This window comes from Procambarus clarkii, chromosome 85 (genome assembly GCF_040958095.1).
Source record: "Procambarus clarkii isolate CNS0578487 chromosome 85, FALCON_Pclarkii_2.0, whole genome shotgun sequence".
Classification (NCBI taxonomy): domain Eukaryota; kingdom Metazoa; phylum Arthropoda; class Malacostraca; order Decapoda; family Cambaridae; genus Procambarus; species Procambarus clarkii.
In genome coordinates, this window is record NC_091234.1 from 15,653,852 (window position 1) to 15,668,271 (window position 14,420).

The window sequence follows — 14,420 nt, forward strand, 5'->3', positions numbered from 1 at the left end:
TTGTATTGAACTTGCTTCTCATATACTGGGTAGGACAAAGGTTATTCTTTCCATAATAGTATTTGATCAACTCAATATATAAAAATTAAAAGGGAAAAAGTTTCAAAATGAATAAAACTCCATTTTAGTTTTTAATTTTGTAAATTCATGTATTTTTATTAATTTAGTTATTTTCTATTATTGAAATTTTTACATATGATTGGGTTCATAGAATAATATTACGGTACAGTGACCTCTGGGTAACTCTGTATAACGAGGTGGTCATATTAAACGAACTTGACATTGTACGAGCTGGAAACACTGTATTTGGTATATCATACTGAACGAGCTAAGGGCATACTGAACGAGCTAAGGTCATATAGAACGAGCTAAGGTCATATTGAACGAGCTAAGGTCATATTGAACGAGCTAAGGTCACACTGAACTAGCTAAGGTCATATTGAACGAGCTAAGGGCGTGCTGAACGAGCTAAAGTCACACTGAACGAGCTAAGATCATACTGAACGAGTTAAGGTCATATTGAACGAGCTAAGGTCATACTGAACGAACTAAGATCATACTGAACGAGCTAAGATCATACTGAACGAACTAAGATCATACTGAACGAGCTAAGGTCATACTGAACGAACTAAGATCATACTGAACGAGCTAAGATCATACTGAACGAACTAAGATCATACTGATCGAGCTAAGGTCATACTGAACAAGCTAAGGTCATACTGAACGAGCTAAGGTCATACTGAACGAGCTAAGGTCATACTGAACGAGCTAAGGTCATACTGAACTAGCTAAGGTCATACTGAACGAGCTAAGGTCATACTGAACGAGCTAAGGTCATACTGAACAAGCTAAGGTCATACTGAACGAGCTAAGGTCATACTGAACGAGCTAAGGTCACACTGAACTAGCTAAGGTCATATTGAACGAGCTAAGGGCGTGCTGAACGAGCTAAAGTCACACTGAACGAGCTAAGATCATACTGAACGAGTTAAGGTCATATTGAACGAGCTAAGGTCATACTGAACGAACTAAGATCATACTGAACGAGCTAAGATCATACTGAACGAACTAAGATCATACTGAACGAGCTAAGGTCATACTGAACGAACTAAGATCATACTGAACGAGCTAAGATCATACTGAACGAACTAAGATCATACTGATCGAGCTAAGGTCATACTGAACAAGCTAAGGTCATACTGAACGAGCTAAGGTCATACTGAACGAGCTAAGGTCATACTGAACGAGCTAAGGTCATACTGAACTAGCTAAGGTCATACTGAACGAGCTAAGGTCATACTGAACGAGCTAAGGTCATACTGAACAAGCTAAGGTCATACTGAACGAGCTAAGGTCATACTGAACGAGCTAAGGTCATACTGAACGAGCTAAGGTCATACTGAACTAGCTAAGGTCATACTGAACGAGCTAAGGTCATACTGAACGAGCTAAGGTCATACTGAACGAGCTGAGACAGCGTTTCACTGCTGCAGTAGAACAGAACGTTTCTCATCCTTCTCTCAGTCATTCACACGTTCAAGTAATGTGAGAAAAATCACAGGAAAATTTTAATTCTTCCCGGATTTATTTTGTATAAATTAATGTTGGATTCATATGTCTTTTAGTGCATTTATCTTAGAGTACAACATGACATAGGGCCTTGTAGCCTGGTGGATAGCGCGCAGGACTCGTAATTCTGTGGCGCGGGTTCGATTCCCGCACGAGGCAGAAACAAATGGGCAAAGTTTCTTTCACCCTGAATGCCCCTGTTACCTAGCAGTAAAATAGGTACCTGGGAGTTAGTCAGCTGTCAAGGACTGCTTCCTGGGGGTGGAGGCCTGGTCGAGGACCGGGCCGCGGGGACACTAAAGCCCCGAAATCATCTCAAGATAATCTCAAGACAAGACACTCGATAGAGCTCTGATAGTGTCCAATATCACACCTTCCTGAGTAATGTGACTTGATGTTGCCAATCAGAGATGTCATGGGACGGTAGGATTCGACGATTCGGCGCCTGATTGGGGCCCGAGAATCATTACTCTTTTGTCTAATGTCAGAGTAGACATATACACTTCCTCCATGCTCTATATTCAGCTTTGAGTTATTATCTATTGAGACCCGTTTGTTGGACTAAATTACTGAGCAATGTCAGTCTTATCTGAGAGAGGAGTACTAGACAGCTGCAGGAGAGCTGATAGACAGCTGCAGGAGATCAGATAGACAGCAACAGGAGAGCAGATAGACAGCAGCAGGAGATCAGATAGACAGCAGCAGGAGAGCAGATAGACAGCAGCAGGAGAGCTGATAGACAGCTGCAGGAGAACTGATAGACAGCAGCAGGAGATCAGATAGACAGCAGCAGGAGATCAGATAGACAGCAACAGGAGATCAGATAGACAGCAACATGAGAACTGATAGACAGCTGCAGGAGAGCTGATAGACAGCAGCAGGAGATCAGATAGACAGCTGCAAGAGAGTAGATAGACAGCTTCAGGAGAGCAGATAGACAGCAGCAGGAGATCAGATAGACAGCAGCATGAGAACTGATAGACAGCAGCAGGAGATCAGATAGACAGCAGCAGGAGATCAGATAGACAGCAACAGGAGATCAGATAGACAGCAACATGAGAACTGATAGCTGCAGGAGAGCTGATAGACAGCAACAGGAGATCAGATAGACAGCAGCAGGAGAGCAGATAGACAGCAGCAGGAGATCAGATAGACAGCAGCAGGAGAACTGATAGACAGCAGCAGGAGAGCAGATAGACAGCAGCAGGAGATCAGATAGACAGCTGCAGGAGAGCTGATAGACAGCTGCAGGAGAACTGATAGACAGCAACAGGAGATCAGATAGACAGCAACATGAGAACTGATAGACAGGAGCAGGAGATCAGATAGACAGCAACATGAGAACTGATAGACAGGAGCAGGAGATCAAATAGACAGCAACAGAAGAGCAGCTACACAACTGCTGAAGAGCAGCTTCTGAAACTCATTTGATTGAGATATATTTAACTCCACTACAAGACATACAGAGAGACAGCAAACATTAGGCTCAAGTCACTTGAATACTCTCCCCCCCCCCCAAAAAAAAATATTCAGTCACACTTGAAAGGAAAGTAAAAATGACTTCCATCTCTTCTCTTGGATTCATTCCATTGGGCTGAAGGAAAATAAACATAGACTCCATCCTACAAGCAGAACTCAGCTCACGTTGCTCCCAGACCCGCAGAAATTTCTCTCCTTTAAGATAAACAACAACTTCTTTCTGACCACCTAGAGCATTTCGCTTCATAAGTATTTGCAGAAAAAGCGATATTTCTATTAATTTTCCCGGTGGAAATGTGCAAAAAATGCTGATTGTAAGTTTGCTAAAAGCAGCGAAGGAAGACTTACCTACACAGGCCTCCTTACCTGTCGTGGAGTTGGGACAGAGAGAGGGAGAGATGGGAGAGAGAGGGAGGGGAGAGAGAGAGAGAGGAGGGCACGGGGAGGGAGAGAGAGAAAGAGAGGGAGTGAAAGAGCAAGCTGGAGGTAGAGTCAGTTGGGCTTCAGCCTTGTTGTGAGTCGGACGTGTGTGTATGTGTGTGTGTGTGTGTGTGGAGGCTGTGTCTCACACACACACACACACACCCCTCGCTTAAGGGTACCGAGTTCGCTACCACAAAACACCCTTCGACACCCATAAAAAGGACTTTGGTATATTAAGTGTTGGGTCTCCTACACTGAAAATACAACTAAGCCTCACTATACTCAGAGTGATTTATTAAGGAAAACAATTATTGAAAAACCCTCACCTAAAATTTTTTTAGGGGTATTATAACAGAGGCAATTGTAATCGTATTCAAAGCAGGAAAATATATAGAATACGACAGGGCAAATGACCTGCAGGAGTTAACTAAATTTTCTCCCTCTACAGTCGCATCTTGCGAGACATTACTCACCACTGAGACATTCTACCTTCGCCTCAAGAAATTCACACATTGGAAAATTTTTCACAGCAATATATATATATAAATATATATATACACATTTTACAGGCGAGTCTTTAAGGACAAACTTCCTGGACACACATCTGATCATCATAGACTATTATACTCGCAAATATATGAAATAATATTACTTTTACCAACCTGGTAAAAAAACAAACTTAAAATCCACCTATCTCTTTCCAGCTGACATTATTAAAGTCTTGAAAATCCTGAGAACTTGGTGAAATAAAGTTTGGGAATCTTCATGTAAACATTGTTTAGTTTATTACATTACATTCCACTGTGAGCAGCTTCTGCCTAGACGGTGCCACGAATATATTAATATAGTGATATATATATATATATATATATATATATATATATATATATATATATATATATATATATATATACATATATATATATATATATATATATGTGTGTGTGTGTGTGTGTGTGTGTGTGTGTGTGTGTGTACTCACCTAGTTGTGTTTGCGGGGGTTGAGCTCTGGATCTTTGGTCCCGCCTCTCAACTGTCAATCAACTGGTCAACAGATTCCTGAGCCTATTGGGCTCAGGAATCGGGCTGTGTGCGTGCATGCATGCGCTCTCGCCTATTTATACTAACCTATTTGTGCCGGTAAGATCGAGCATAAGCTCTTGGGCCCCACCATTCCAGCAGCCGGTTGTCTAATGCAATGACTCCTGACCAATTTCCTTATCATATCTTCTTTTAAAATTATAAATGGAGTGTGCTCCTTCAGTCTGCTTCTTCAGATCTTTTCATTTTCTGATTTCTCTTAGGCAAAAGAAAACTGTTTAATATCCCTTTTGCTCATTTGAGTCTCAAGGTTTCATCCGTGCTCTGATGTTGAATTAGTGTTCATTACGAACTTTTCCTCTTTTTCAATCCCTTTAGTATTTGCAAAGGAGTCACGGTAACGTGACTGAAGATATGTTGACCAAACTACTCATCATAAGATGAGACGACGACGTTTCGGTCCGTTCTGGACCGTTATCAAGTCGACTGTGAGTAATCGACGGACCGAAACGTCGCCGTCTCTTCATTTTCTGATGTGTGGTTTGGTTATATCCGTTAATATTTCATACGTCTCTATCATGTTTCCCCTCCCTCTCTCTCTCCTCTGTTCTAGCTGTCGTCAGACTTAGTTCTTTCCGTCTCTTTGTACTCAACTCGCAATTCTGGGACGAGGCTCGTCCTCAAACTTCTAAACCTTTATGGGTTTTGATATGTGTTCTATTAGATAGGCCTACACGATAGGACGGCATACTGTAAGACTGGTCTCACGTAGGTGATGTGACGCGATCTAAATGCCTCCTTATTTAATGTGTTTGTGTGTGTTTGTGTGTGTACTCACCTATATGTACTCACCTATATGTGCTTGCAGGATCGAGCATTGACTCTTGGATCCCGCCTTTCGAGCATCGGTTGTTTACAGCATGTGTGTGTGTGTGTGTGTGTGTGTGTGTGTGTGTGTGTGTGTGTGTGTGTGTGTGTGTGTGTGTGTGTGTGTATGTGAGAATCACGAAGAAATTTTTACTCAATGAATAATATGAAAACATTTTAACATGAAGGAAAAAGACTTAAGATGTTTCCTTGTATTTCAAACCACGTTCAACACAGTATTCCGAAGAAATATTACTATCTATCCGATATATTAATATTTCCGAAAATCATATTATATATGCGCATGAGAGAGAGAGAGAGAGAGAGAGAGAGAGAGAGAGAGAGAGAGAGAGAGAGAGAGAGAGAGAGAGAGAGAGAGAGAGAGAGAGAGAGAGTTAAACATTATATGTAATTATAATTTCCTTAGTATTTTGTATATATAACATTCATTACAGTCGTTGGTTTTAAAAAATTGCGTCAGCGCATTAGCCTTCAGATACAGGAAGCAAAATGTTCAGGCTTGCATTACAGGGTTACAGAGCTGCCTGCAAGCGTCTGAAGAATAAATCAAATTCATCCATTAATTTTTACAACATATATAGTCATTTACTGCGTGAATTATTTCCATTTACTCCTAATTTACACGATGTTATTTACAGTGTATCATTATTTAACATTTACAACTTTCATTGGTACTATTTACAACAAGTGAGCATTTAGAACCTCATTATTAGCATATATGCTCATAATAATTTACATTTACACAATGTGTTATTTTTATTTCTACCTTGTATCATTACCATTTACAATCTTCATTATTAATATGTCAAAATTGCATTATAAAAATTTTCAAATTACATTATTAACATTTACAACTTATTTTTTTTAACATTTACAACTTATTTTTTTAACATTTACAACCTTTCTTATTATTATTTTGCCATCTTCCTTATTAACATCAACTTGCATGAATAACATTCTGCAACATAATCATTTGTCTCATCGAATCTCCAATCATCATGTGATTGGTGATTATATTAGATTGTTTAGACACTTGTATACTAACAGTGAATGACTGAATGACTGAAAGGTGTCATTTAAGTTAGGAAATAATGTGGTGAATGTGATTCAGTGTGGTCCCATTTTTTTTAAATATTATTAATTTTTTGATTTCATATGAACTATCTCAATGTTTTAATTACACTGGATCAGTGGAGGACCATAGGAAATTGGACCCACATGTACTTTAGAGTTAAAAATGTAAAAATTTCTTTAACTTTCCCCCAAAAAACGTTCACAATTAAAAGTTTGTTTGTATCTGCCGGATAAAAAGTATCTGCCGGATACTCTGCCGGATAAAAAGTATCTGCCGGATACTCTGCCGGATACTCTGCCGGATGAAAAGTATCTGCCGGATACTCAAAACCAAACATCCGGCTCAGATGTGATGGCCAAAACTCATCGACAATATTGTCGTCGTCTCCTCTTTTTCTTAGCGTCTAGGGGTAAGAATGCCACCAAGTTTTTTTGAAGGCACTGCATGGGTTCTAGACTAATTGAAACAACAAGAGACTCAAAAATTTCCAGCTTGCTTGTCCAGCGCCTCTGTACCTTGCATCTATAACATTTCAAACTACCATCAATAACACCCTACATCAATAATACTTACCATTTTACATCAACAGCATTTAGCACCATGCATCAATGACGTATTTTGCAATAAAGTTCCCAGCTTTAAACCACATAAAGTATGATTTTCACGTTAAAAAATATTATCTTGAAATTTCCTTCGTAATATCAACAAGTCACGTTGATAGGAATATTTAAATACATATCGTCTTTTTCTACTGTGAGAATTCGCCTTCTGTGTTCTGGTGGAAGTTTACTGTGTGAAAATTCGGGTGAAAATATCCTCCCAATGTCTTCAGGAAGCAAGTGGGTCTTTTTGTAAATCCAAGTATCCCGTGAATAATATATAATATATATATTATATATATATATGCGGAAAATCCACAGAGAAATATGAACGTAAGTGAACGTTTCGGCCTGTTAAAGCCTTTGTCAACACCAGACTGTAGTGTTGACAAAGGCTTTAACAGGCCGAAACGTTCACTTTCTTTCATATTTCTCTGTGGATTTTCCGCATAAAATGATCAGTGTTTTGTGATCGTCAATTGCATATTTTATTATATATATATATATATATATATATATATATATATATATATATATATATATATATATATATATATATATATATATATATATATATAGTGTGCATGTGTGTGTAAATCACAAAAATTAACACACCATGAACAATGTGACACTGTCAGACCACGAAGGAATAAGGCAGGAATTTCCTTAAGTACTTTCATATTTAAAAATACATCTTCAAAAGAATATATATATATGTATATATATATGCTCCTGGCGTCCGGGTAAGTCAGGTGTCTAGACCTGGCCCTTTTCAAAGCAACAAGAAACGCCCAAACTGTTAAGTAATCATCTTGAGTAATTGTGTTTCCATGTATTCGTTATAGAGGTTCTGATAAGGATTGTTCTTCCCATTAGAGAACTTCCTTTATATTGCTCTTTAATCAAACTAGACTGTGTAGGTGCGAGTAAGATTAAGCCTGATGTGTCTTGTCTCAGTTACTGGGCTTTGAGGGTTACCTTGAGGTGGTTTCGGGGATTAGCGACCCCACGGCCCGGTCTTCGACCAGGCCTCCTCGTTGCTTGGACTGGTCAACTGGTTAGTGTCACCACTTCCCTAGACCCAAGTCACTTCCCATCAATGCTACTTTCTACTTATTATTTGCTACTTACCGAGGATATATACACAAAAGAGGCTTCAAAATATATAAAGAAAAAAATATATTCAGCGCCAGAAACATGAAGGAAAAGGAAACTATCAGAGGGGGAAAGCGCCAAGCCATTACGACTATATAGCACTAGGAAGGGGTGAGGATAAGGATTTGGGATGGGACGGAGGGGAAAGGAATGGTGCCCAACCACTTGTGGACGGTCGGGGATTGAACGTCGACCTGTATGAAGCATGAAATTAAATTATAATGAAATTGTAATATAAAATTTTTTTTTTTACCCCTTATTCGTTTGCATGGATTAATATATTATTAGTTATGCATTTGCTTTACTCCAGCAGGAATTAAAATAAAGTTGAAGAAGAAGAAGCAAGAAGGACTTCTTTTCTTTACTGTGTTCCTAAAGGACTCTTGCACCACTGATCACATAAACTATTGCACTGAAAACACGAATCTCAACCAGAGAAATTGCAGTAATTAACCAGTTTTCAAGAAGAGATTTTGAGCAATGATACTAAACAGATTCCAAAGATTACGACTTCATGTCTCTGAGAAATGAGTTTTAGTGAAGGGTGTATCGATGAGTGTTGAAGTTACTGTGGTTGAAGTTTCTGTGGTTGTAGGTGGTGTGGTTAAGGGGGCTCTAACTTGCGAAAGAGCTGTAGCTATGCAAAAATGGCGTGGGTTCCCCCTTACATCAGATAAGTTATACAGCCACAATTTCATCATAACCCCTGATGGATTGTGAACATTTGAGGAGCTAAGTAGCTGCGAACAGTTACAGAAACCATCAGTTAACAGTTATAAGTACTAGGCTAATGTGAATAACTGGAGTAACAAGTTACTTTGAAAAAAGTGAAGAGGCTACAAGGCAAAGAAAAGTGTTTCAACCTCATACTGAGTAGCATTGGAACTCAGAACTTCCCTAACTATCTTGGTAATTAGCAATTGCTTCCAGAGAGGCTCCAAAGTTTTTAAGAATCACAGAGTACTTGCCAGAGAGCACAACAAACTGGAATGAGTCAAGACAGCAGCTGGAAGTGTCATATCCAGCTGTTGTGTCTGAATGAAACAGCTGGAAGTCTGATTTGCCGTTGGTGTGGGTGAATACAACAGCTGGCAGTGTAGTAGACAGCTGGCAGTGTAGTGACCAGCTGTCAGACCAGTTTGAGGACACAGCAAGATGGATACGACAGCACACTACACCCTCCTCGCCCTCCTCCTCCTCACGCCCCAAGGTAAGTCAGCTATAAAGTGGACAAGACTCCTGATAGGAGTCCCCTGAGAATTCCTCCTGCGTCCTACCTCTCAGAGGGGCAGAGGAAAGTAACGTAGAGGGAATATTTCCTGGAAACACTTTTTTCCCTGGAAGTATATTTCTCAAAGAACGTATTCGACACTATGTACCGGTGTCGATGTTTAGGAAGGATAATTAGGCCCTTCTCCCACCTGCTCTTCTCGGCTTATTTCTATCTATCAATTCCTTCATGTTTATTATCTTATTTCAATCTGTCTTATCTTCGTAGCTGTTCTAAATAAACTAATTTCATGTGATAATTTTGCAATTTGTAAGTGATTTTATCTATCTGTATTATCTAAAAAAATCTGTTTAATAATTGCATTATTTTGTCGATAAAGTAAAACAATAAACTTATATGCTATAATTAAAGTGCATTTTCCAGCACTTTTATTTTTTATTATTAAGATAATAGGGCTCAACAGGAGTAGACCTCAAGTTCCTGTTTAAACTGTAAGTTAAGAACTGATATTCAGTATCAGTTTATCTGAAGTTTGACCCTAGGAACAAATTTATTTATTTTACTTATTTGTTTTTCATTTGGAAAAAAACTTTGTTTAATGTTAAATTACTATTACATTAGAGGATAAAGCTGGATCTTTATTTGGATCCAGCTTTATCCTCTTAAAGCTTTATCCTCCTTTATAAAGTCTTTAATTGGTCGAATGAGTTAAGTGCACGTGTATACACCTTTTAGGAATAACGAATAGTGCCATTAAAAATGAAATCGACCTGGAAATAAGAGTCTGGTTGATCAGACGACAGCCTGGTGGAAACCGGGTTACGGAGCGATTGATCCCCGGAACCTCCACAAAGTAGCCACAAGATATCCATGTAAAATCAAAAATATAAAAACCTTCAAAGAGTCTTGGACTTGGACTCACAAGAGTCCACAGAGGGACTCTTAGACCAGAACCATGCTTCAGTCACAAGAGAACGACAAAGAAATTAATGAAATCCTGAAAGTTCAGTATGAAACTATGTTTAGCTTCCCCAATGAACAACATTAAAGTTGAAGATCCAGACTTGAGAATGGTCCAGGACGGACTGAAACGTCGTCGTCCCTTCACCTTCTAGTGTGTGGTCTGGTCAACATACTTTAGCCACGTTATTGTGACTCATCGCCTACACTTGAAGATCCAGACATCTTTATAAAAAACGATAGCCATAATTTGATCAAAATAAAACCGATATTCATACGATCGCAGCAAACTTTGATTGAGAAAGTAACAACCATGTACTCAGCTGAGAGTACTAACTCCTTGAACTCTATATTAGTACAGAAATGGAAGGTACAAGTAGAACGAGTGTTCACGAGTGTATGGGGACAAAATACTGGACATGGGAGAGATACCAGAGGCTCCTAAATCACCAGATATAACTCCACTCCACAAGGGAGGTAGCGAAGAGTTGGCTAAAAATTAAAGACGGGTCGAATTAGCATCACATATAATTTTAGCTTTCCAAAGTGCTAAGGAATCGAATCTCCAGTTTTATGGAGGACAATGAACTTCACAACCCAAGGCACGAGGGATTTAGAGCAGCAAAATCATGTTTCGCAATTAATTGACCTAAATAATTCACGGAAGCATGATAAATGCTTCCGGGAAATCGTAGTGACTGCACTGTCCAAATGTATTCCGTCTATTTTGGAAAATGCAAAAATGTTGTTGACATGCACATTGCAAAGGACTTGTATAAATGTGGACGGGGGTGATAACCCATAATACTAAGTCCATAGTGATAGGCGTCCATCAGTCTCAGGAGACTATGGAGTTGTGCTCTGGTTGTCGGTCTGGAGTGGCCTCTCCAGGCCGCAAAGCCAGGGTAGGAGAAGCTGTTACCCATGCAGCAGGTTCCCCTGGGCGCAAAGCCAAGGCAGGTTGATACAGATAACAGAATTATTGCGAAATATATTAAATTTCCTCTCACACAAAATGTAAACAGTGAGTCCAATCAAATAAATTCAAGTACTATGACATTTAAAAGCGCTGTTCCCCAGGGCACGGTACTTCCACAATTGTACTTGCTTAGTACCGTGTACTATATAGTATTAGTACTTGCCCAAATACATGGTACTTGCACCGTACTTAAACAAAATGACGTAAAAACTTCATATCATCGTTTGCATTTAATGTAAAAATCAACATGAAAATATCTTATATATTAGACACTGAATAACCGACAGTCTGAAATCAATAAAGTCTTCAAATGGGCAACATAAAATGATTATTGTAACAGTGATAAATTCCAAGAAAATAAACACAATACAGAATACAAAACACAATCATATCTGGCCGAAGGAACGCAATATGCAGAGGAGCCGGAAATGATGATATCAAACGAGCTAACGAGCATAACAAAGCAAACACAACATTTTCCAGGAAAAACAATGGATAGGATGATGAGAATCTTCATTTTCAGAATTTCTCTCACACTGTTATTAATATTTATATCGCTTTTGATTTCCAGGCTTAAGTATTGCTCAGTATTAATTTCCCATTTCTCTCTCTCTTCTTTATTCTCTCTCTGTCTTTGTCTCTCTCTCTTTTTGTCTATATCTCTTCCCTCTCTTGCTGTCTTTGCCTCTGCCCCTCTGTCCCTCTTCTTCTGTCTCTGTTCTCTCTCTCTCTCTTTCTCATTATGTATATATATGATATATACAACGATAATTATATATTATATATATATATATATATATATATATATATATATATATATATATATATATATATATATATATATATATATATATATATATATATATATATATATATATTAAGGGTATCACCTCTGGTGCAATTGTAGGGACCCATAGCCTTGGAGAAGAGAATAAAGGGTATTCAGAGAAGACCTTGTGGATAATCACAGAGCACTTGAATATTTTCTTCTCCTACCACCCCTACTTTCATATTATTTAATGCAATATGATATCTTTATTTGATTAATTGTATTACATTGTGATATGTTTTACAGAAAATACATATTGCAATCACTGTTCGAAGACCTCATCCAGGTCTTCGGAGACGGGGTTTGTGCCAGGCATTATAGACTATTTTCAGACAATATGAATTGTCTAAAATGTCGTATCAATTTAATATAAATGTAATTGAGGTAATTAAGATAAAAATTGAACTGGTTGAAGCACCAAACCTGTCCACCATTTTGTCGATTACAGTGTCAAGACACAAGTGTTTATGTACCATTAAATATAACGTAAGACTAACGCTCTGCTTGAACAAATGAGCAGCGTTCTCCAAGGGTTGTGTGTGTTTCGTAGATTGCAACTCTTGTTTTTAGTCAACACAAAAATCAACTCAAATATGGAGAACGAGTATATGACTGAGCAGAGACGAGAATGCAAACTGTGAGTGTATATATATATATATATATATATATATATATATATATATATATATATATATATATATATATATATATATATATATATATATATATATATATATATATATATACTGACACCTCCCAGCAGTTACTCCCAAGTACCTATTTACTGCTGGGTGAGCACAGTTTTTCAGTGCTAGGAAACATGCCCCTTTGAGTCTTGTGTCTTAAGCAGGAATCGAACCCGGGATTCCACATTTTGAGTCAAGAAAGAAGGGAAATGAAAGGGAACTATCATGGGGAAAGCGTCAAACCATTACGAGAATATAGCATTGTAGAACGAAGCTAAATATACTACAAGTCACTGCTCTTGGTAAGGTTACAGGAGACTAACCATCCGACTCTGCTCCCCAGGTCTGTCAAAGGGGACGTTCAAGGGAGATTACGACTACACTGATATCTACTACTACCAGGAGTCAGGCATTGAGCCTCCTACCTTTCTGGCCCGACCTCAGACCTTCACTGTGGAGGTGGGCCAGTCCGTCATCATCCCCTGTGATGTGGAGAACCCAGGTACGTGGGTATGGTACCTTTAAACCCACTTCTGTAGGTGTACACTTCTAGCATCAAGGCTTATAGTGTTCAGTTCGACCTACAGATACGCTGGTCTTCACTTCAACCGCCAAGGTTTCTTGATGTACACTTCTTTCTCCTGATTTCTTGGCGTAACCTTTCGCTTTCAGGTCCTTTGGAGGTCCCTTCGACCTACAGGTCTTATGGCGTGCAGGTTATGAGTGAGATCGTAGGTCTCATTTCCATTTCGACGTCGATTGGTCTATATTTTCATCTCCAGGTCTGCAGGTACTCACTCCCACCTCTCACTTCCTAATGAGCACTTCGATTTGTTTCTTCAATATCCTGCTATAAAACCATATACACTGACTGTGTGTCATTAAGCTCAGTGTAGAGTGTACACGAAGGGCCGCTTATGTCTCTCGACATCGTCCTGTGTATGGCATGTCCATCGAATTGAAACAAATCGGAACAATTGTATATGGGATTAATTTTGCTCTATACTATTCAGCTGTTTCCACCTGCTTCTTGGTTCCTCAGGCGGGCGCAACAGGCTAATCATCAAGAAAGTCCCAGCTAACGGTGGCAGCGAGAAACTGCTATCAGTGGGCACCGATAAGGTGACTCCAGACCCCAGAATGGCTGTCGACGGCTCCAGACTCACCATCTCCCACACGCGACCCAGAGACGCCGGCACTTTCATCTGTCAGTTCGACCTGGAGCCGCCTCTTCAGCTGAGGCACATCCTGGATGTCCAGTACGCGCCCTCTGTCAGATCCCTGGTGCCGCCAGAGCAGAGGGTCGCTAAGGGCCACAATGTGTCCTTGGAATGCAAGGCCCATGGTAACCCTGAGCCCATCATCCGCTGGTCTCGTAAAGAAGGACATTTGCCCTCTGGAGACCGCGTCCACCAGGTTAGTGAAGGCGCAGATGCTAACATACATGCGAAGCGATACTGAGAAACATCAGTGTGATAGATTTAGATTTTCCTGCATTATGTGTCA

At 39.3% G+C, this 14,420-nt stretch overlaps 1 protein-coding gene across 1 annotated transcript in view; it reads left to right on the forward strand.

Moving 5' to 3' along the window:
* The first annotated feature begins 3,549 nt into the window (after window positions 1-3,549).
* Window positions 3,550-14,420, forward strand: part of LOC138358667 (protein amalgam-like) — a 19,901-nt gene continuing 9,030 nt past the window's right edge. Inside the window, exons 1-4 of the mRNA XM_069316747.1 lie at window positions 3,550-3,562; window positions 8,543-9,439; window positions 13,258-13,416; window positions 13,957-14,330. Coding sequence (XP_069172848.1) covers window positions 9,385-9,439; window positions 13,258-13,416; window positions 13,957-14,330 — 588 coding nt within the window. The 5' untranslated portion in view covers window positions 3,550-3,562; window positions 8,543-9,384. The remainder of the gene's footprint in view (window positions 3,563-8,542; window positions 9,440-13,257; window positions 13,417-13,956; window positions 14,331-14,420) is intronic.